Source organism: Pristiophorus japonicus, chromosome 8, assembly GCF_044704955.1.
Source record: "Pristiophorus japonicus isolate sPriJap1 chromosome 8, sPriJap1.hap1, whole genome shotgun sequence".
Taxonomy (NCBI): Eukaryota; Metazoa; Chordata; class Chondrichthyes; family Pristiophoridae; genus Pristiophorus; species Pristiophorus japonicus.
The window spans coordinates 116,921,725-116,943,642 of NC_091984.1; the positions used below are offsets into that span (position 1 = coordinate 116,921,725).

Here is a 21,918-nt window from a genome sequence, read left to right on the forward strand (position 1 = left end):
CCTGAACTAAACAGTGACAGCGACGAGGAGGTAAAGAACAGCCCGAGGGTGGGCCTGAATTCATATCATCATCATCATATGCAGTCCCTCGGAATCGAGGAAGACTTGCTTCCACTCCTGAATTGAGTTCTTTGGTGGCTGAACAGTCCAATATGAGAGCCACAGACTCTGTCACAGGTGGGACAGACAGTCGTTGAGGGATGGGGTGGGTGGGACAGGTTTGCCGCACGCTCTTTCCGCTTGATTTCTGCATGCTCTCGGCGTTGAGACTCGAGGTGCTCAGCGTCCTCCCGGATGCACTTTCTCCACTTAGGGCGGTCTTGAGCCAGGGACTCCCAGGTGTCTGTGAGGATGTTGTACTTTATCAGGGAGGCTTTGAGAGTGTCCTTGTAGCAATTCCGCTGCCCACCTTTGGCTCGTTTGCCGTGAGGGAGCTCCGAGTAGAGCACTTGCTTTGGGAGTCTCGTGTCTGGCATGCGGACTATGTGGCCTGCCCAGTGGAGCTGATCGAGTGTAGTCAGTGCTTCAATGCTGGGGATGTTGGCCTGAATGAGGACACTGATGTTGTTGCGTCTGTCCTCCCAGGGGATTTGTAGGATCTTGCGAAGACATCGTTGGTGATATTTCACCAGCAACTTGAGATGTCCACTGTACATGGTCCATGTCTCTGAGCCATACAGGAGGGCAGCTTTTACTACAGCCCTGTAGACCATGAGCTTGGTGGCAGTTTTGACGGCCTGGTCTTCAAACATTCTTTTCCTCAGGTGGCCGAAGGCTGCACTGGCGCACTGGAGGCGGTGTTGGATCTCGTCGTCGATGCCTGCTCTTGTTGATAGGAGGATCCCAAGATATGGGAAGTGGTCCACAATGTCCAGGGCCACGCCGAGGATCTTGATGACTGGGGGGCAGTTCTGTGCGGTGAGAACAGGCTGGTGGAGGACCTTTGTCTTACGGATGTTTAGCGTAAGGCCCATGCTTTCGTATGCCTCAGTAAATACGTCGACTATGTCCTGGAGTGCAGCCTCTGTATGTGCGCAGACGCAGGCGTCGTCCGTGTACTGTAGCTCAACGACAGAGGTTGGTTTGGTCATTTAAAGATCACATGGATGAACGTCAGCAAATGTACATCCCTGGTCTGGAGTAAAAATAAAACTGGGAAGGTGGCTCAACCATGGCTAACAAAGGAAATTAAGGATAGTGTTAAAGCCAAGGAAGAAGCATATAAATTGGCTAGAAAAAGCAACAAACCTGAGGACTGGGAGAAATTTGGAATTCAACAGAGGAGGACTAAGGGTTTAATTAAGAGGGGGAAAATAGAGTACGAGCAGAAGCTTGCAGGGAACATAAAAACTGACTGCAAAAGCTTCTATAAATATATGAAAAGAAAAAGATTAGTAAAGACAAACGTAGGTCTCTTGCAGTCGGAAATTATAATGGGGAACAAAGAAATGGCAGACCAATTGAACCAATACTTCGGTTCTGTCTTCACAAAGGAAGATGCAAATAACCTTCCGAAGGTACTAAGGGACAGTGGGTCTAGTGAGAAGGAGTAACTGAAGGATATCCTTATTAGGCGGGAAATTGTGTTCGGGAAATTGATGGGATTGAAGGCCGATAAATCCCCGGGGCCTGATAGTCTGCATCCCAGAGTGCTCAAGGAAGTGTCCCTCGAAATAGTGGATGCATTGGTGATCATTTACCAACAGTCTATCGACTCTGGATCAGTTCCTATGGACTGGAGGGTAGCTAATGTAACACCATTTGTTTAAAAGGAGGGAGAGAGAAAACGGGTAATTATAGACCGGTTAGCTTGACTTCAGTAGTGGGGAAAATGTTGGAATCGATCATGAAGGACAAAATAGCAGCGCATTTGGAAAGCGGTGACAGGATTGGATCAAGTCAGCATGGATTTATGAAAGGGAAATCATGCTTGACGAATCTTCTGGAATTTTTTGAGGATGTAACTAGCAGAGTGGACAAGGGAGAACCAGTGGATGTGGTGTATTTGAACTTTCAGAAGGCTTTTGACAAGGTATCGCACAAGAGATTGTTGTGCAAAGTCAAAGCACATGGTATTGGGGTTAATATACTGACGTGGATAGGGAACTGGTTGGCAGACAGGAAGCAGAGAGTCGGGATAAACGGGTCCTTTTCAGAATGGCAGGCAGTGACTAGTGCCACAGGGCTCAGTGCTGGGACCCCATCTCTTTACAATATACATTAACGATTTGGATGAAGGAATAGAGTGTAATATCTCCAAGTTTGCAGATGACACTAAACTGGGTGGCGGTGTGAGCTGTGAGGAGGATGCTAACAGGCTGCAGGGTGACTTGGACAGGTTGGGTGAGTGGGCAAATGCATGGCAGATGCAGTATAATGTGGATAAATGTGAGGTTATCCATTTTGGGGGCAAAAACACGAAGGCAGAATATTATCTGAATGACGGCAGACTAGGAAAAGGGGAGGAGCAACGAGACCTGGGTGTCATGGTTCATCAGTCGCTGAAAGTGGGCATGCAGGTACAGCAGGCGGTGAAGAAGGCAAATGATATGTTGGCCTTCATAGCTAGGGGATTTGAATATAGAAGCAGAGAGGTCTTACTGCAGTTGTACAGGGCCTTAGTGAGGCCTCACCTGGAATACTGTGTTCAGTTTTGGTCTCCTAGTCTGAGAAAGGACATAATAACATAAGAATTAGGAACAGGAGTAGGCCATCTAGCCCCTCGAGCCTGCTCCGCCACTCAACAAGATCATGGCTGATCTGGCCATGGACTCAGCTCCACTTACCTGCCCGCTCCCCATAACCCTTAATTCCCTTATTGGTTAAAAATCTATCTATCTGTGTTTTGAATACATTCAATGAGCTAGCCTCAACTGCTTCCCTGGGCAGAGAATTCCACAGATTCACAACCCTCTGGGAGAAGAAATTCCTTCTCAACTCGGTTTTAAATTGGCTCCCCCGTATTTTGAGGCTGTGCCCCCTAGTTCTAGTCTCCGCGACCAGTAGAAACAACCTCTCCGCCTCTATCTTGTCTATCCCTTTCATTATTTTAAATGTTTCTATAAGATCACCCCTCATCCTTCGGAACTCCAACGAGTAAAGACGTTCTTGCTATTGAGGGAGTGCAGCGAAGGTTCACCAGACTGATTCCAGGGATGGCTGGGCTGTCATATGAGGAGAGACTGGATCAACTTGGCCTTTATTCACTGGAGTTTAGAAGGATGAGAGGGGATCTCATAGAAACATATAAGATTCTGACGGGACTGGACAGGTTAGATGCGGGAAGAATGTTCCCGATGTTGGGGAAGTCCGGAACCAGGGGACATAGTCTTAGGATAAGGGGTAGGCCATTTAGGACTGAGATGAGGAGAAACTTCTTCACTCAGAGCGTTGTTAACCTGTGGAATTCCCTGCCGCAGAGGGTTGTTGATGCCAGTTCACTGGATATATTCAAGAGGGAGTTAGATGTGGCTCTTACGGTTAAGGGGATCAAAGGGTATGGAGAGAAAGCAGGAAAGGGGTACTGAAGGAATGATCAGCCATGATCTTATTGAATGGCGGTGCAGGCTCGAAGGGCCGAATGGCCTACTCCTGCAACTATTTTTCTATGTTTCTATGGATCTGGCCTGGAGACGGCGCAGGTTGAACAGGTTCCCACTGGTTCTGTAGTTTAGTTCCACTCCAGTGGAGAGCTTGTGAGGTGGAATATGGCGGCGAGAAAGATTGAGAAGAGGATTGGGGCGATGACGCAGCCCTGTTTGACCCTGGTCCGGACACAGTTTGGGTTTGTGATGGATCCGTTGGTAAGGATCACGGCCTGCATGTCGTCGTGGAGCAGGCGGAGGATGGTGATGAACTTTTGGGGGCATCCGAAATGGAGGAGGACGCTCCATAGACACTCGCGGTTAGCAATGTACGGTCGAAGAAGGCCATGTATAAGGACTGGCGCTGTTCCCTGCAATTTTCCTGTAGCTGTCGTGCTGCAAAAATCATGTCCATTGTGCCCTGTAAGGGACGAAATTCGCACTGTGACTCCGGGAGGAGCTCCTCGGCCACGGGACGAAGTCGGTTGAGGAGGACTCTAGCGACGACTTTCCCAGTGGCTGATAGCAGGGAGATTCCTCTGTAGTTGCCGCAATCAGACTTGTCCCCCTTTTTTAAGATGATCATGATTACTGTATTTCTGAGATCCCCCGGCATGCTCTCCTCCCTCCAGATGAGAGAGATGATGTTGTGTATTTGCGCCAGCAGTGCCTCTCCGCCATACTTCAATGCCTCAGCAGAGATTCCGTCTGCACCTGTAGCCTTGTTGTTTTTAAGCTGTCTTATGGCTTTTTCTACCTCGTGCAGTGTTGGGGTCTCAATGAGGTGGTGGCGGGTAGCATGCTACGGGATGGAGTCGAGAACACTCGAGTCAAAGGCAGAGTCTCGATTGAGGAGATCTTCGAAGTGCTCCTTCCAGCAGGCCCTGACTGCCGCGATGTCCTTGATGAGTGTTTCCCCGTTCTTGGCCAGCAGTGGGGTGGGGCCTTGGGTGTTTGGCCCGTGGGTGGCCTTGACCGCGATGAAGACTATTGGCACATCATGGTTTTCGGCCAACTGCAGTATCTCCTGTGCTTTCTCCATCCACCATCTGTTCTTTAGGTCCCGGGTTTTTTGTTGGACCTCAGCCTTGAGCTGTCTGTAATGTTGCTTTGCTGCTCCCGCGTTGGGTTGTTGATTAAGGCTCAGAAATTACCTGTGCTTGCGATCTATTAGCTCTTGGATCTCCTGATCATTCTCATCAAACCAGTCCTGGTTGAGTAACCAAGTGTCTCTTTGCAGGCACTGGTTATGGAGGCCTGGAGGGCAGACCAAGCTCTGTGGGCATTCTGCATCTCAGGATTGTCAAGGCACGCCAGGTTAGCTGTGAGGCGCTGGCTGTATAGGGCTCTCTTAGCTGGGTCCTTAAGTGCTCCGGGCCTGAACTAAGGCAATGACAGCGATAGAGGGTAAAGAGCAGCCCGAGGGTGGGCCTGAATTAAACAGCGACAGCAGTGACACGCCGATTCAAAAAGCAACAAAAAATAATCAAAGAGTGATGTCACAGGAGAGCAGGTAGGTGATTGGTTGGTGAGTATTACAGATTTTTTTTACTCTCTTAGGAAAGGGGAATAAATTAAGAGCTGAGAAACTGTAACTAGCTAGTACTTATTAAATTAATAACTTAGAACAGATAAAAGAATTAAACAATAAAAATAAAATATCAATTGAATAAAAGCTTTAACGAATGAATTAATAAATAAAACAAGGTTGGAGATGGTAGAGCAGGTGGTGTGTCGTTATTGCAGCATGTGGGAGTTGGCAGAGAACATCACGATCCCGAGCAACCACATCTGCAGTAAGTGTCTGCAACGCGAGGAACTTTGGTTCAGAGTTATTGAGCTGGAGTACGAGTGGCAGACATTGCGACGCATCAGGGACCGGGACACTCTGCTCCAGGAGGCACACACCCTTAAAGTTAAATAGTACCTTAGAGTTAGTCAATGGTCAGGGACAGGAGGGTGTGACTGCAAGTCAGGAAGGTATTTGGACCCAGGATGCCTCAGCCTTTGACCCTGTCCAACAGGTACGAGGTACTTGCTACCTGTATGGATGAGGAAAAGGGCTGCAGGGAGGATGGGCAAACTGACCACGGCACCGTGGTACAGGGGGCCATCAAAATGGGAGGAGAAGGGAGGAATGTGGTAGTGGTAGGGGCCAGTATAGTCAGGGGGATAGATACTCTTCTCTGTAGCCATGACAGGGAGTTCCGGAGGTTGTGTTGCCTGCTTGGTGCCAGGATTAAGGATATCTCCTCATGGCTGGAGAAGAACTTGGAGTGGAAGGGGGAGGATCCAGTTGTCATGGTCCAATGACATAGGTAGAACTAAGAATGAGGTTTTGTTGAGGGAGTTTGAGGAGCTACAGTCTAAATTAATAAGCAGAAACTCAAGGGTAATAGTCTCTGGATTACTATCTGAGCCACGTGCAAATTGGCATAGGCTCAAATGGATCAGAGAGTTAAATGTGTGGCTCAAAGAGTGGTGCGGGTAGAAGGGGTTTCAATTCATGGGGCATTGGCACCAGTATTGGGGAAAAAGGGAGCTGTTCCGTCGGGACGGACTCCACTTAAACCGGGCTGGGACCAGCATCCTGGTGAATTGAATAACTAGGGCTGTAGATGGGGCTTTAAACTAAAAAAAAGCCGGGGGGGTGGGGTGGGTGGGGAGGGTCAGGTGAGGGGAAATTTAAAATTCTAAAGAGGAAGGTTAATGCAATAGAACAGTGCAGTGATTTGGGTAAAGTTAAGCAGAGTTTGACAGGAAGGGACATGGAGCTTAACGGTAGCAGTTCAGCAGAGAATAAGGTCAAAGCAGGGAATAATGGTAAAAAAATTAAATTAAAGGCTCTTTATCTGAATGAACAAAGTATTTGTAACAAGATAGATGAACCAGTCGCAAAACGAGAGATAAATGGATTTGATCTAATAGCCATTACAGAGACATGGTTGCAAGGTGACCAAGGTTGGGAATTAAATGTTCCAGGGTACTTGATGTTTCGAAAAGACAGGCAAAATGGTAAAGGGGTGGGCGGAGCGGGGGGAGGTTAGTCCTGAAAAAGGACGACAGAAGGACAGTAGAGAGAAAGGATCTTGGCTCAGAGGATCAGGAAGTAGAATCAGAATGGGTGGAGATAATGAATAACAAGGGGCAGAAAACACTGGTGGGAGTAATATATAGGCCCCCTAACAGTAGCGATACCATTGCACAGAATATTAATCAAGAAATAGTAGGAGCTTGTAACAAAGGTAATGCAATAATCGTGGGTGACTTTAATCTTCATATAGACTAATATTAAATTGGTAAAGGTAGTCTGGAGGACAAGTTCATGGAATGCATTCGGGACAGTTTCCTACAACAATACATCATGGAAGCAACCAGGGAACAGGCTATTTTAGATCTTGTTTTGTGTAATGTGACAGGGTTAATTAGCAATCTCATAGTAAAGGATCCTCTGGGGCAGAGTGATCATAATATGATGGAATTTCACATTATGTTTGAGAGTGACATGCCTAAGTCTGAAACTAGAGTCTTGATCTTAAATAAAGCCATTATACAGGTATGAAGGGCGACTTGGCTAAGGTAGATTGGAAAAATAGATTAAAAGGTGTGGCAGTAGATAAGCAGTGGCTAGCATTTAAAGAAATATTTCATAATTCTCAACAAAAATACATTTAATTGAGAAACAAAAACTCCACGGGAAAAGTGATCCATCTGTGGCTAACTAAAGTTGTTAAGAACAGCATTAGACTGAAAGAAAAAGCTTATAATGTTGTGAAGAATAGTAGAAAGCCTGAGGATTGGGAGAGTTTCAGAAAGCAGAAAAGGATGACCAAAAAGTTGATAGAAAGGGAAAAAATAGAATGAGAGAAAACTCGCAAGAAATATGAAAACAGATTGTAAGAGTTTCTACAAGTATATAAAATGGAAGAAAGTAGCAAAAGTAAACATTGGTCCCTTAGAGGCTGAGGCAGGAGAAATTATTGTGGGAATAAGCAAATGGCAGAAACGTCAAACAAATATTTTGTATTTTTTCACCCAAATTGGCCTGGGTTTTTAAATCTTTTTTTTGCCTCTCCCAGGAGATCACACGGTTTCAGATGGGGTAGTTTATATGTTGTGATACACAAGGTATCACATTGTGTGGGACAGGCTCGATGGACCAGATGGTCTTTACCTGTGTCATTGTTCACAGTAGAAGATGCAAAATGCTTACCTAAAAAGATGGGGAATCAAGGGTCTAATGAAGGTGAACTTAATGTAATTAATATAATTAGAGAAAAAGTACTAGAGAAACTAATGATACTAAAAGCCGTCAAATCCCCTGGACCTGATGACCTACATCCTAGGTTTCTAAAAGAGGTGGCTGCAGAAATGGTGGATGCATTGGTTTTGATATTTCAAAATTTCCTAGATTCTAGAATGGCCCCAGCAGATTGGAAGGGAGCAAATGTAACACCGCTATTCAAGAGAGGAAGAGACAAAATAGGGAACTACAAGTCAGTTAGCCTGACATCAGTCGTCAGGAAAATACTGGAATCCATTGTTAAGGAAGTGGTATCAGGGCACTTAGAAAATCATAACATGATTAGGCAGAGTCAACATGGTTTAATGAAAGGGAAATTGTGTTTGACAAATTTATTAGAGATTTTTGAGGATGTAACTAGCAGAGTAGATAAAGGGGAACCAATAGATGTAGTATATTTGGATTTCTGAGAAGGTGCCACCTAAAAGGAGCCACACAAGATAAAGGCACGTGATTGGGGGCAAGGTATTAGCATGGATAGAGGATTGGTTAATGGACAGAAAACAAAGAGTAGTGATAAACGGGTCTTTTTCAGGTTGGCAGGCTGTAACTAGTGTGGTGCCGCAAGGATCAGTGCTGGGGCCTCAGCTATTTACAATCTATATTAATGACCTAGATAAAGGGACCAAGTATAATGTATCCAAGTTTGCTGATGATACAAAGCTAGGCGGGACATTATGCTGTGAGGAGAACGCAAAGAGTCTGCAAAGGGATATAGATAGACTACATAAGTGGGCAATAAGGTGGTGGATGGAGTATAATATGGGAAATGTGAGGTTATTCACTTTGGTAGGAAGAAAAGAAAAACAGAATATTTTTTTAAATGGTGAGAACATTTTAAATGTAGGTGTTCAGAGAGATTTGGGTGTCCTCATGCAAGAAACACAGAAAGCTAGCATGCAGGTACAGCAAACAATAAGGTTGGCAGATGGCATGTTGTCCTTTATTGCAGGGGGGGTTGGAGTATAAGAGTAAGTTAGTCTTGCTACAATTGTACTGGGCCTTGGTGAGACTTGCCTTGGAGGCGGTTCAACGGAGGCTCACTACATTGATTCCTGGGATGAGAGGGCTGTCTTATGATGAGAGATTGGGTCTATACTCTCTGGAATTTAGAAGAATGAGAGGTGATCTCATTGAAACATACAAGATTCTGAAGGGGTTTGACAGGATAGATACTGAGAGGTTGTTTCCCCTGGCTGTAGCATCTAGAACTAGGGGGCATAGTCTCAGGATAAGGGGTAGTCCATTTAAGACAGAGATGAGGAGGAATTTCTTTACTGTGAATCTTTGGAATTCTCTGCCCGAGAGGCTGTGGATGCTGATTCTGAGTATATTCAAGGCTGAGATAGATAGATTTTTGGAGTCTAGGGGAGATTGGGCGGGAAAGTGGAGTTGAGGTCAATGATCAGTCATGATTTTATTGAATGGTGGAGCAGGCTCGAGGAGCCATATGGCATATTCCTGCTCTTATTTCTTATGTTCTTATTTTCCTCGTCTCATGTCTGGGTTTGTTGTAGACTAATTGATAGAGACTGATTGCTATGATTAGTCAACAACTCTATTATCCTGTATCACACTACTACCAGGATTATAGAAGGTGAACTAGATGCACCTTGGTCTTTTTTCGTCTAGCAATTCCAATGTTGCTACCCTTTCCTTCCTATTCCTATAGGCAGTTACCGCAACATATTCATTCCCCCGGCCGCCCAAACTGGATCTGAGAATCCAACGTCAATGTTTGGTCTGTGGCTCAATGGTCAGGAATAATATTCTTCATGGGGTGCAACAGGAGACAAATCCCATTCTTTGCTGGGATGCCCCACCATGTGGTCTGAATGAGTGCAGAGAACACAGCCCACACTGCAATTGGCGAGCTAACGAGATTGTTCCCCTTGAGACTAAAGCCCCAAACTATAGCAGATTAAAAAAGAGCATCTCTCCCAACCTGATTCTTTTAATTTGTCATCTCATTTTTGAAATGGATCATCATATTAGAATATTCAACACAGACTATAAATAAAAGTGTCATAAAATGCAATCAAGTATAGAATAATAGATAAGGTGATTGCAAGGCACTAATATGAAATCAAGGTGATTTATATAATGTCAGAAACCACAAAGGTGAAGTTGGCGTGATTTGTAACCATGAACTGGCTCCTGAAGTTAAGTTGTAGCCTAGAAATCTCTTGTTGGTGTCCGTTCTAGCTAGAATTTATTCGTTTTCAGTTTTTTACGAGGTTTTATGCTGCTGCTTCAGATGCCATCCGTTGATTTAATCCACACAAAAAAATAAAAGGCTGCAAATGCTGGAAATATGAAACATCAGTGGTAGCAGTGACGCTTGTACAAGAGGATTAACCCTGGAGTAGTGACACATCCAAGGAATTCTGAGCTCTGAGTGTCACCTTTAAAAACAAAGATTTGAATGGAAATACAGTAATCATCAAAATCCCCTAATATTCCATCAATAAGCTACTGCGATGTTAGTCATAAAATATCTATTTTCCATATTAAAATATACATTTCAATATTCTAATGTTCTACAAAACCATGACTTTTCTCCAGCCCTGCCTTTTCTCCCTATTCTCTTCCTTCTACAATTATTTTCTGTTCTCTATAGTCCCTATTTTATTCTATTTCAACCATTATCTTTCATCTGCTTTGTTTTACGTGTTTAATATCGTTTGCCGATTAGCAGAAGACGATTTCTAAAGTCGGATTTATTTTCCCAGCCGGTTGGAAGGAGATCAATGAAAGCCATCCTGATTGTGTGAGCTAAATGACAAGTCAAAATTATGATCCATTTTGAACTGACATTGCTGACTCCCAACACATGCAAAGCATCCAGCAAGATAACTTGCCACTAATCATCTAAGAGACTGCAGCGTGATCAATGGGAGGCCACTCGTCTAACCATTTGCAGTTGATGACAAAGAATTTTTCTACAGTCTATGGTAAACCAACAGTGGACATAAGAACATAAGAAATAGGAGCAGGAGTAGGCCACCTGGCCCCTCGAGCCTGCTCCACCATTCAATAAGATCATGGCTGATCTGATCCTGGGCTCAGCTCCACTTCCCTGCCCGCTCTGCATAACCCTTCACTCCCTTATCGCTCAAAAATCTGTCGATCTCCACCTTAAATATATTCAATGACCCGGCCTCCACAGCTCTCTAGGAGTTTCGACCCTCAGAGGAGATCTTCCTCCTCATCTCAGTTTTAAATGGGCGACCCCTTATTCTGAAACTATGCCCCCTAGTTCGAGATTCCCCCACGAGAGGAAACATCCTCTCTGCATCTACCTTGTCGAGCCCCCTCAGTATCTAATACGTTTCAATAAGATCACCTCTCGTTCTTCTGAACTCCAATGTGTATAGGCCCAACCTGCTCAACCTTTCTTCATAAGTCAACCCCCTCATCTCCGGAATCAACCTAGTGAACCTTCTCTGAACTTAAATAAGGAGGACATGCTTCAGATTGAAAGAGGATTTTCTCCTCTTCCCTCAGCAAACCATTGTGTGGAGAGGGCACGATTTGCTAATTCTTGATGCACTAACGTCAAATTTTTATCTCCTAATACTCCTGTGAAGCGCCTTGGGATGTTTCACTACGTTAAAGGCACTATATAAATATAAGTTGTTGTTGTGTCTGAGAAAGTTCATTGCATTGGCTACATGTGATGTCATCACAACAGAAGGGATATGCAATTCCTCAGGGTCTTCACCTGCCAAAACGATGATAACTCAAGCCCCCTTTAAACCAACAGCCAAACATTCTTTTGTAGACAGCACTGCTCCCATGTCCATCATTTGAGGGAATGACAGTGTTACATGGCACGGGCTCTATTTGGTTAATCCTGTTTTGTGGAGGGGGAAGAACCAGAACTACACTGCATCATCTTGATGTGATGACAACACATAGAATCATAGAAATTTATGGCACAGGAGGAGGCCATTTGACCTATTGTGTCTGTGCTGGCTGAAAAAGTGCTTTCCAGCTCTTGGTCCGTAGCCTTGTAGGTTACGGCACTTCAACTGAATATCCAAGTACTTTTTAAATGTGCTGAGGGTTTCTGCCTCTACCACCCTTTCAGGCAGTGAGCTCCAGACACCCACCACCCTCTGGGTGAAAAAAATTCTCAACTTCCCTCTAATCCTTCGACCAGTTACTTTAAATCTATCCCCCTAGTTATTCAATTGTCTGCTAAGTGAAATAGGTCCTTCCTATTCACTCTATCTAGGCCCCTGATAATTTTATACACCTCAATCAAGTCTCCTCTCTGCCTCCTCTGTTCCAAAGAAAACAACCCCAGCCTATCCAATCTTTCCTCATAGCTAAAATTCTCCAGTCCTGGCAACATCCTCAGAAATCTCCTCTGCACCCTCTCTAGTGCAATCATATCTTTTCTGTAATGTGGTGACTAGAACTGCACGCAGTACTCTAGCTGTGCCTAACCAGTGTTTCATAAAGTTCAAGCACAACAACTTTTGAATGATTGATGGTCATGGTGCTGCCAAAATGAAAAAAAAACCTGTCAAACACTTTTTCTCAAAGACAGGGCCCCAAATTAATAATTAACCTGCATTTTTTGCATACTGCAAAAAGCATACTGGTAAACTTCCTGCCTCTACACTTTGGAAATATGTGGGATATTTCTGTGCTGAACAATGCTTTTAATTTGACACAAGAAACAAATCATTGCTAGTTGTAAAATTCCTACCTGCATTATTTTGGACACGAGGCTTGTGGTAATTGGCTTTTAACGAGATGTACAATCTAAAAGTAAAAACCCTTTCAAGTATCTGCCTTTAGTAGCCAAGTGACCCCCAAGGTTATTCTCGAGGTGACTATGACAAGTGAACAAGCATTAGGTACGGACTCTCCACTTCTGACTGCAGATAACCAACAGAATATACTATCGACAAGTAACATACTGGTGTGGTCAGTAGATAGGATGGAATGACCATGAGTTGGGTTTTTCAGCGATTGGGACTTCAATACACAAGTAACCACTTTATCGACAGTTCAAAGATTTCAGTTTAAAGAGGCAATACCTACAGCTAGGAGATTAGGTAATTGTTTACCTTTGCAGCCTCCTTCTTCATGTAGTTCTAAGCTTCTACCATTTCTCAAAGTTTAAAGAATGTGACGATGCTTCATTTATATATTTTTTTAAACTTAGGAAACTTGATATTTAAAGAAGCAAAGAACAGACTGATTTTAAACAGATTGCACAGTGAGCAATAGCAAATGGTTACTGTCACTTTAAATCAACAGCATAATGTCAGGACTGAAAATCTGTTGCCATTATTTACATGTGACAGCTCTGCTGGCTGACCATTAGAACAGGTCAGTCGGTCGCATTTAAATTTCTTTTGTTAAATAGAACTGGCGGCTTTTACACTGCAATTTCATCGTCCAGACAATCCCCCATATCCTGCCTTTTCAGCACATTCATCAACCGAATTGACTCTTCATTTACCCAGCAGTCCCTTTCCTCACTCTCATCGGTATTAGACTCGTACTCAGACGCTATTCCTGACTCTCGGAATTTGATCAGCTCCAGGCTTCCCATGAATTCTTCATGGGACCTCTTTTCATTGTGCAGGAAGTGGAAGCACTCCAGTTTTACCAGACAGTCGTCCATACCTAGCGGGCTTCCCAGAGGAAGGGGGAGGTCCAATCCGTCACACAGCTGCGGCAGGCAGATGTTCTCGGGTCTGGGCGTTGTGGGGTCGCACAGCACTGGTGGCACAGTCGATCGGTAGGTGATTTCCAACAAACTGTCCTGCGAACCTACTGGAAAAAAAGAAAGAGAGACCGTGTCATGGCAGCAGGTAACAATACTCCTTTAGCTTGATGCCACCGTGAATTCTGATACTAAAGATGGTGCCAAGAATCTTCCCCCCCCCCCGCCCCCCCCATCACCTCACCCATTCTTTCACTGAAGGCTTTTATAACCAATGCTTTGCTTGTAAAAGTCGGCTAGAGATAATTGCCCCATTAAAAAATCTACAAACTTGAAGCAATGCTGATGCTTCGTTTGGACAAGTGTCAGAAAGAAAAGCCTCACCATCAGGACGTTTTAACAGTTACAAAGAATGCTTCTGACGAAAGGTCATTGACCTGAAATGTTAACTCTGTTTCTCTCTCCACAGATGCTGCCTGACCTGCTAAGTGTTTCAGCATTTTCTGTTTTTGTTATAAAGAATGATGAACTTCAATTTCTTTGTCTTTTTCTCTCTTTTTGGAATATTTAAATTTAAACAAGGTGTGCTGATGGTTTTATGGGAACCAACAGGGATGAGATACCAGGACAGAAGTTGCAAGACATTACTGCCGATGCAAAGTCATGTTGGACAATAGTGCGGGATGTAGAATTGGGAATCAATGACATCGCCCTAACTTTGACCAACAATCGCATCTGGCAAATTCTCGAAACTCCAGCATTAGGAAGAAATAGGTTTAACAGCTGTAGAAACGGTGTTTTACAATTAATTCTCAGGATGTAGGCATCTCTGGAAAGGTCAGCATTTATTGCCCATTCCTAGTTGCTCTCGAGACGGTGGCAGTGGGCTTTCTTCCTGAACTGCTGCTGTCCTTGTGGTGAAGGTACCCCCACAGTACTGCTAGGTAGGGAGTTCCAAGAATTTGGCCCAGCGACGATGAAGGAATCCAAAGGTGGCTCAATGTTAGGATCAGTTCAATAGCACCGGCCTTGGCTCTGCTCTATCACCCTGGGGCTCAGTAACTACACCACTACTGCCACACTGCTATCAAAGCACAACTTCTCTAATAGAAAATCATCACGCAACAGTAGACAGAGATTGCAAGACGGTCAGAGTAAATTCTATCCGCATCTAAAGGTTTGATTTTATAAAGAGAGATCTTGATCAGTAGACAGTCTCTGAACCTTCACAGGTCCTGCGTAGAAGCACTGTTCAGTCTTTAATTGTTGCAGCTAACAACATGTCATAAATATTAAAATATAGGGGAAAACTATAAGATAAGAGTTTGTAAAATGTAAAATAGAACTGTACACAGATAATCAGATCTCTTTAAATATAATTAAGTGCAATTTCATGATAATAAATGTAGTCCTTTACAAAAGGACAAAAAGAGTTCCTGTCAGCATCCTGTGATGACAATGGCAGTAATTCTGCAGAATAATAAAAACCCACAACACAATTACAGGCTTTTTAAAAATAAAAGCATTTCATGGTATTGGGGATAATGTACTGACGTGGATAGAGAACTGGTTGGCAGACAGGAAGCGAAGAGTGGGAATAAACAGGTCCTTTTCAGAATGACAGGCAGTGACTAGTGGGGTACCGCAGGGTTCAGTGCTCGGCCCCCAGCTATTTACAATATATATTAATGATTTAGAAGAAGGAATTGAATGTAATATCTCCAAGTTTGCAGATGACACTAAACTGGGTGGCAGTGCGAGCTGTGAGGAAGATGCTATGAGGCTGCAGGGTGACTTGGACAGGTTAGGTGAGTGGGCAAATGCATGGCAGATGCAATATAATGTGGATAAATGTGAGGTTATCCACTTTGGTTGCAAAAACAGGAAGGCAGATTATTATCTGAATCGTGACAGAATAGTAAAAGGGGAGATGCAACGAGACCTGGGTGTCATGGTACATCGGTCACTGAAGGTAGGCATACAGGTAAAGCAGGCAGTAAAGAAAGCAAATGGCATGCTGGCCTTCATAGCGAGGGGATTTGAGTATAGAAGCAGGGATGTCTTGCTGCAGTTGTTGAGTCCAGTTCGTTGGACATATTCAAAAGGGAGTTAGATGTGGCCCTTATGGCTAAAGGGATCAGGGGTATGGAGAGGAAGCTGGGGTGGGGTACTGAGGTTGAATGATCAGCCATGATCATATTAAATGGTGGTGCAGGCTCGAAGGGCCGAATGGCCTGCTCCTGCACCTATTTTCTATGTTTCCAAGCTTGGAAATGTTTATGTCTGCATAAATTCCCACAGCATCACAAATATGCAAAGCATTTGATGTGCATGTATGGCTGAAAACATAGCAGAGCTACAGAGGACTTCAAGTCCTCAAAGGATTAAATATTAACTTGTCCTCCACTAAATAAACAGAATCTGCACAAATTCCCGGCACAACAAACACCACAAGAGCCGCACTTTGAGGCCTAATCGTCGTCTTAAGTCAATCAGCCACTAATAACATCCCATCAGCTCCCAGTGTCGAATGTTTATTGTCGACTGGGTAAAATAGTTCCTTACTTGAACTGTGTCCAGAAAGTTTGAGCTCCAACTCCTGCACTTGCTTCACGAGCAGCGAGATGTGTTTGAGCAGGTCTTTGTTCTGCAGCAGCAGCTGATGGACACGAGCCTGGGCCTCGATTCGAGCTGCTGCCTCTGCCGCCAACTGGTCCTTCAGTAAATGGACCTGCACCGACACACACAACGGTAGAATTAGACCATGCACAAATCTCAGATCAATGGCAGAGGTATCAGCGGCCATAACAATCACCGCTGTGATGCTGGCGTGTTACAATTGATAACAGCAACCTTTTACTTAAATCGACAATTCACCTTTTTCCAACTGACTGTTGTAATATCTCAATCTGTGGAAATCTCTGATGATATTTAGAAGGAGTCACTTTATATCTAGGGTTGCCAACTCTAGTTGGAGGCATTCCTGCTGGCAAGATCACGTGACATTGTAACCATCTGACCATGTGATGTCTGGAAATATTATTGCACATCAGGGGAGGATGTGAAGGGTGTTCGATGACCCCCAAAAGGAGCCATAATAGGGACCTGTCCCTTTCATTTAGGAATGCTTCAACCAAGTTATCACTCAGTGCTCTGTGGCATTCTATTCAGTATTAAGAACTCTTCACAAACGGGGTTAATCCTGAAGTTATTTTAGCTTGTGGTTTCTAAAGCTTCGAATTATTTCATTTAGTTCTCGTGCCCTAGTTCAACGCATTTCCTCCCACATCATTTCCTGCAATTTTAGACACCCAATATTCCCCCTACTTCTCCTCGTCCTCCCCTCCGGTTGTGCATCTCCTGCAGCTCCGTGAGTGCTTTCCCTCCAGTTTTACCTCTCCCTGTGGGGCAGAAACATTGCTTCCACTCAAGTGTCTCCTTTTGTTGGTTCTCGGGATGTGGCCGATGATGGAGTGGCGGCTAGAATTGTCCATTCCTAGTCCGGAGAAGGTGCTGGTGGCCCTTTCCCTTCACCCCCTGCATGGTGATTATGGCGATGGTGCTCCCACAATGGTATGAGGTAGGGAATTTCAGGATATTGACCCAGCAACAATGAAGGAATGGTAATATATTCCAGATCAGGATGGTTTGTGACCTGGAGGTGATGGTGTTCCGACGAATTGCACCATGATCCACTTCAGGCGAACATAAAAGATCCCACGGCACTGTTTTGAAGAGGAGCAGGGGAGTTCTGCCCAGTGTCCTGGCCAATATTTATTACTCAACCAACATCACTAAAAATAGATTATCAGTTAATTATCTCATTGCTGTTTGTGAGACCTTGCTGTGTGCAAATTGGCTTCAGTGTTTCCTACATTACAACAGTGACTGCACTTCAAAATTAATACATTGTAAAGTGCTTTGGGACGTCCTGAGGTCATCGAAAGGTGCAATATAAATGCAAGCACTTTTCTTTTTTTTAATATTAAAATAAAATTGTCCTGGAGCTTGATGAAACACAAAAAGTTAGTATGCAGGTACAGCAAGTGATCAGGAAGGCCAATGGAATCTTGGTCTTTATTGCAAAGGAGATGGAGTATAAAAACAGGGAAGTTTTGCTACAGTTATACAGGGTATTGGTGAGGCCACACCTGGAATACTGTGTACAGTTTTGGTTTCCATATTTAAGAAAGAATATACTTGCTTTAGAGGCAGTTCAGAGAAGATTCACTAGGTTGATTCCGGGGATGAGGGGGTTGACTTATGAGGAAAGGTTGAGTAGGTTGGATCTCTACTCATTGGAATTCAGAAGAATGAGAGATGATCTTATCAAAACGTATAAGATTATGAGGGGGCTTGACAAGGTGGATGCAGAGAGAATGTTTCCACTGATGGGGGAGACTAGAACTAGAGGGCATAATCTTAGAATAAGGGGCCGCCCATTTAAAACTGAGATGAGGAGAAATTTCTTCTCTCAGAGGGTTGTAAATCTGTGGAAGCTGGGTCACTGAATAAATTTAAGACAGAAATAGACAGTTTCTTAACCGATAAGGGAATAAGTGGTTATGGGGAACGGGCAGGGAAGTGGAGCTGAGTCCCTGATCGGATCAGCCATGATCGTGTTAAATGGCGAAGCAGGCTCGAGGAGCCGAATGGCCTACTCCTGCTCCTATTTCTTATGATTATGGAATACAACCAGCCAGACCTCGTGCTCTGAACCAATATCCATTGAATCTTTGCTGGAGAGGGTGGGTGTGCAGACATCTGAAGCATTCATTTGGATTCAGCTGCACTATCCCTCAAGGCTCACCCAGGAAGAATGAGCATGTGGGTGAGGGACCACCTGGTGGCTAGCAACCATGCAACTGAATCCCGATAGGAGTTCGTACCTTTGGGAGAGGAGGGGAGAAAAAGGGACACAATTGGGAAAGAAAAGAGTTAAACATTTCCCTTCCATGTACTGTAGCCTTGCTGGCTTGCTTTTTATGTCTCCATGAGAACTGATTACATTCCTTTAACCTTTCATCAAAGCTCACTAATTCAATATGCTAACCTTAATGTATATGCATCAAACAGTAGATTTTTGCTGCTGGACAGGACGCTAATCATATACAGCAATTATCCTACTACAAACATAATAAATAGCTATTTGTTCAGTCAATTAATAACTAATCATTTAATACATCTATAATACTTCTGCTACGAATATTACCGTATAATGAGTCTCACAATCTGATTGTTCTCAGTAGTTTCACATAGAATTCTCTTGAGCTACTAAATAATGAGGCATGGGCTGGGGTGGAGGGCATACAAAAGGATTATAGAGTGTTACCAGTGCTAAAGCCTAGCATCTTTGTTTATCACTTGTCTAGTGGCAGGACTGACCATGTGATTTTGCCCCTCTGGCTCAGAACCTTACTCCTGTCTGAGCTCTCGGCCCAAGCCTTTTCAAGATTGAATTGGGATCCTCATAAAATATACTCAGCCACATTCACGTTTCCCACGACTTTTGCTCCCAATACCAAGAACAAATGGAATACAGCAAATAGGCCACCTTGTTCAGAGGCAGCAGACATTTTATCTTTTGTTTCCTCTGGCAGACCTTGGAGAAAGCACCCAAATGAAATACATGTGCATTGATGTTCCAAAGTCAATGGGGCTACCTATTTCAGCTGCAGAACTATACTATGGCCACAAATAACATTGGCATATGCAGTGATATATTCCCTTTGTATTGTTCATGTAAACTGCACCTGACTAGGCCAGAACATCCAAATTCCAATTTGACATCATTAACACCCTCTGACTCATTATAGTGTGACAAGAGTCACCTTTTATCGGAAAAAATAATGAAAAGAGGACTGTGTCTGTATTATACCATAAGTTTTTGAACTAGGCTTCCCAGACAGTAGAGTCTGTGAGTTCATCAGATTTCTGTCCATCTGTCCTCAATTGTTGAATTAATAGCGCATTATTTCTGTTGCTGTATACTGATTTTAAAAAACACGTTGTGCAATGATAGCACTGTTTTCCTTTGGGCCAGACTGCGTAACAGGGAGGGTCAATATATACCGTGACAGGAAGGACATAAAAATGTTTTAAAACCAAAGTTGAATGGGGCATGAACCAGTTTGACGGGTACGAGGAAAAGAATTGTTGCCTTTCAGCTTTTATATGCAGATGTGGCTGAACCAGTCATGTACATAGAAGCCCCAAACTAACTTGAGACTGCATAACTCACCTCCTGCCCATCCATTATTCAGCATGCAATAACTAGTACTGGAGATTGATTACTCAGGTCTAAAGTGATGATGCTTGAATCAGCAAGAACTCACTTCACTTTTTTACAAACCAAACACAGGCATTCATTCAGTTACTCAGTTGTGTGTGTGTGGAGGTGGATGATACACCAAAAGAAAAAGAAAAAGAAAAAAAGGCTTTCATTTATATAGCGTCTTTCACAACCACCAGACATCTCAAAGCACTTTGCAGCCAATGAATGTACAATGTAGGCAACTGTTGTAATGTTGTAAAGGTTTGAGTCAATCAAGATCTTTGAATTATTTAGAGGATCAAGTCCCTCTTTCCCAAAGAAGCAGCAGATTGCGGTCACTGGAAATGAAGATTTGGATGAACTTAACATGGTTTGTGCTGACAATGTCTACCAAGTCAATCAAAGCCACAAAACGGGCACCGTGCAGGAAGCTGCAGTGAGTGAAACAGAATCTGCACATTCCCACACTGAAACTTTAATGGTTGAATTATCAAGAACATGTTTTTGTAGGCAACTGTTGTAATGTTGTAAAAGTTTGAGTCAATCAAGAGCTTTGAATTCTTTAGAGGATCAAGTCCCTCTTTCCCAAAGAAGCAGCAGATAAAAGAATTAAGGGCGGGTAAGTGGAGCTGAGTCCACGGCCAGATCAGCCATGATCTTGTTGAATGGCGGAGCAGGCTCGAGGGGCTAGATGGCTTACTCCTGTTCCTAATTCTTATGTTCTTATGTTTTCTTTCCCTGGTTTTCATTAAAGCGAGGGTTGATAGCACCAGGCAATTGAGACTCTACTTTTTATTTGAAAACCGTGCTCATATTGCATACACTTATATTAAGAATGGACTTTCAAAGCTCACTCCGCTTTCTCCACTGGCAAAGTGCCCAAGCACATTTTTTAAAATATATATTTCTACATTTTTGGCCTCATCAAAGTGAACGATGCTAGTGTTGGGGAATGGACCAGCCACGGTCAGCTTCAAGCATTCCGAGGTCAGGTATAGCACAAATGGACACGGGTTAAAGCTCAGCAAATGTATCTGTTGGGTAGCTGGGTCATATTGATCAGGAAAGTTCCAGGCTCCACTCTGTTGTCACAATGTGCCTCAACTCCAACTTCAGAAGAACATCCGTCCTGCACCAGAATACCTTTTTACCATTTCCCACACCACACATACTGTGGCCTCTACAATTGAGACATCAATTAGTGCCAAATCGCCGGCAGATTTATGCCGTGAATCTCTGAAGATTAAGAAGTGGATTCATTTCATAAAGGAACTAAGGCTAGAACCTCCACTTTTGACTAGCGCTCAAAAATGGGCGTTATTTCCGGCCTGGGCGGTAAAAAAGGGTTTTCAAATCACCGGCTTCTCGCCCATTCTCAAAACACCTAGTTTACATTTTTGAAAATGGGTGTTACCGTGAGCGATATCAAATGCGCAGTAGCGTAAAATTTTTCTGACCTACTGCCGTAAAGTGTGGCCGTCCTTAGCAACGGCATGACAACGCTCGATTCCCGCGATTCAGGAGGTCAAGGGTCATTATGACATGCGCAGAAGAGGAGACAGAGAGAGAGGGAGCTCAGAGGCACTGAAAGCGTGTGTGGCTGTGGTGTGTGCTTATCTGGCTGTTGTGGGAGGCACGACGGAAATTCATCAGTAGCAAAAAGCCTACTAAGCACCAAGAACATAGTTGGTACCGAGTTTTTGTCCAACAAATAAGATATAACATGGAAGGGATGGAGGCCCTGGAGCTGGTAACCAGGAACAGTGGTGGCAGAGGGCTCCCAGTGGTCCCTGAGCATGGCACTCCACTCCTAGGTTCCGCATCACCACTGCGAAAGACAGATGAGAGCAAGGATCAAGATCCTGCTTCTGCATCAGAGAATGTTGCCCCCTCAGCAGCCTCCGCTCCCGTACCCATGCATCCACCACATCTGCCTTCATCCCCCCAATGAAGCACCGCCAGGCACTGTGGAGTGAGATGGGGAAGGGGTAGAGGTGGGGAGAAGAAAGAGAGGGGGGGAAATGTGCACAGGTGATGGCTGTGTTATATCTCCATCTGGGTGTATGCA

The 21,918-nt window shown here is 44.0% G+C and overlaps 1 protein-coding gene across 7 annotated transcripts in view; it reads right to left on the reverse strand.

The window, feature by feature from the left end:
- The window catches only part of nos1apa (nitric oxide synthase 1 (neuronal) adaptor protein a), a 498,327-nt gene that overhangs the window by 46,332 nt on the left and 430,077 nt on the right, over nt 1-21,918 (reverse strand). For 5 of the 7 annotated variants that reach the window (XM_070887344.1, XM_070887339.1, XM_070887343.1 and 2 more), the window contains 2 exons: nt 16,142-16,307; nt 13,537-13,686 (listed from right to left, as the gene is read on the reverse strand). In XM_070887344.1, coding sequence (XP_070743445.1) covers nt 13,537-13,686; nt 16,142-16,307 — 316 coding nt within the window. Of the gene's footprint in view, nt 1-13,285; nt 13,687-16,141; nt 16,308-21,918 lie in introns of those variants that run through there. The other 2 variants (XM_070887340.1, XM_070887345.1) reach the window with 2 other exon arrangements.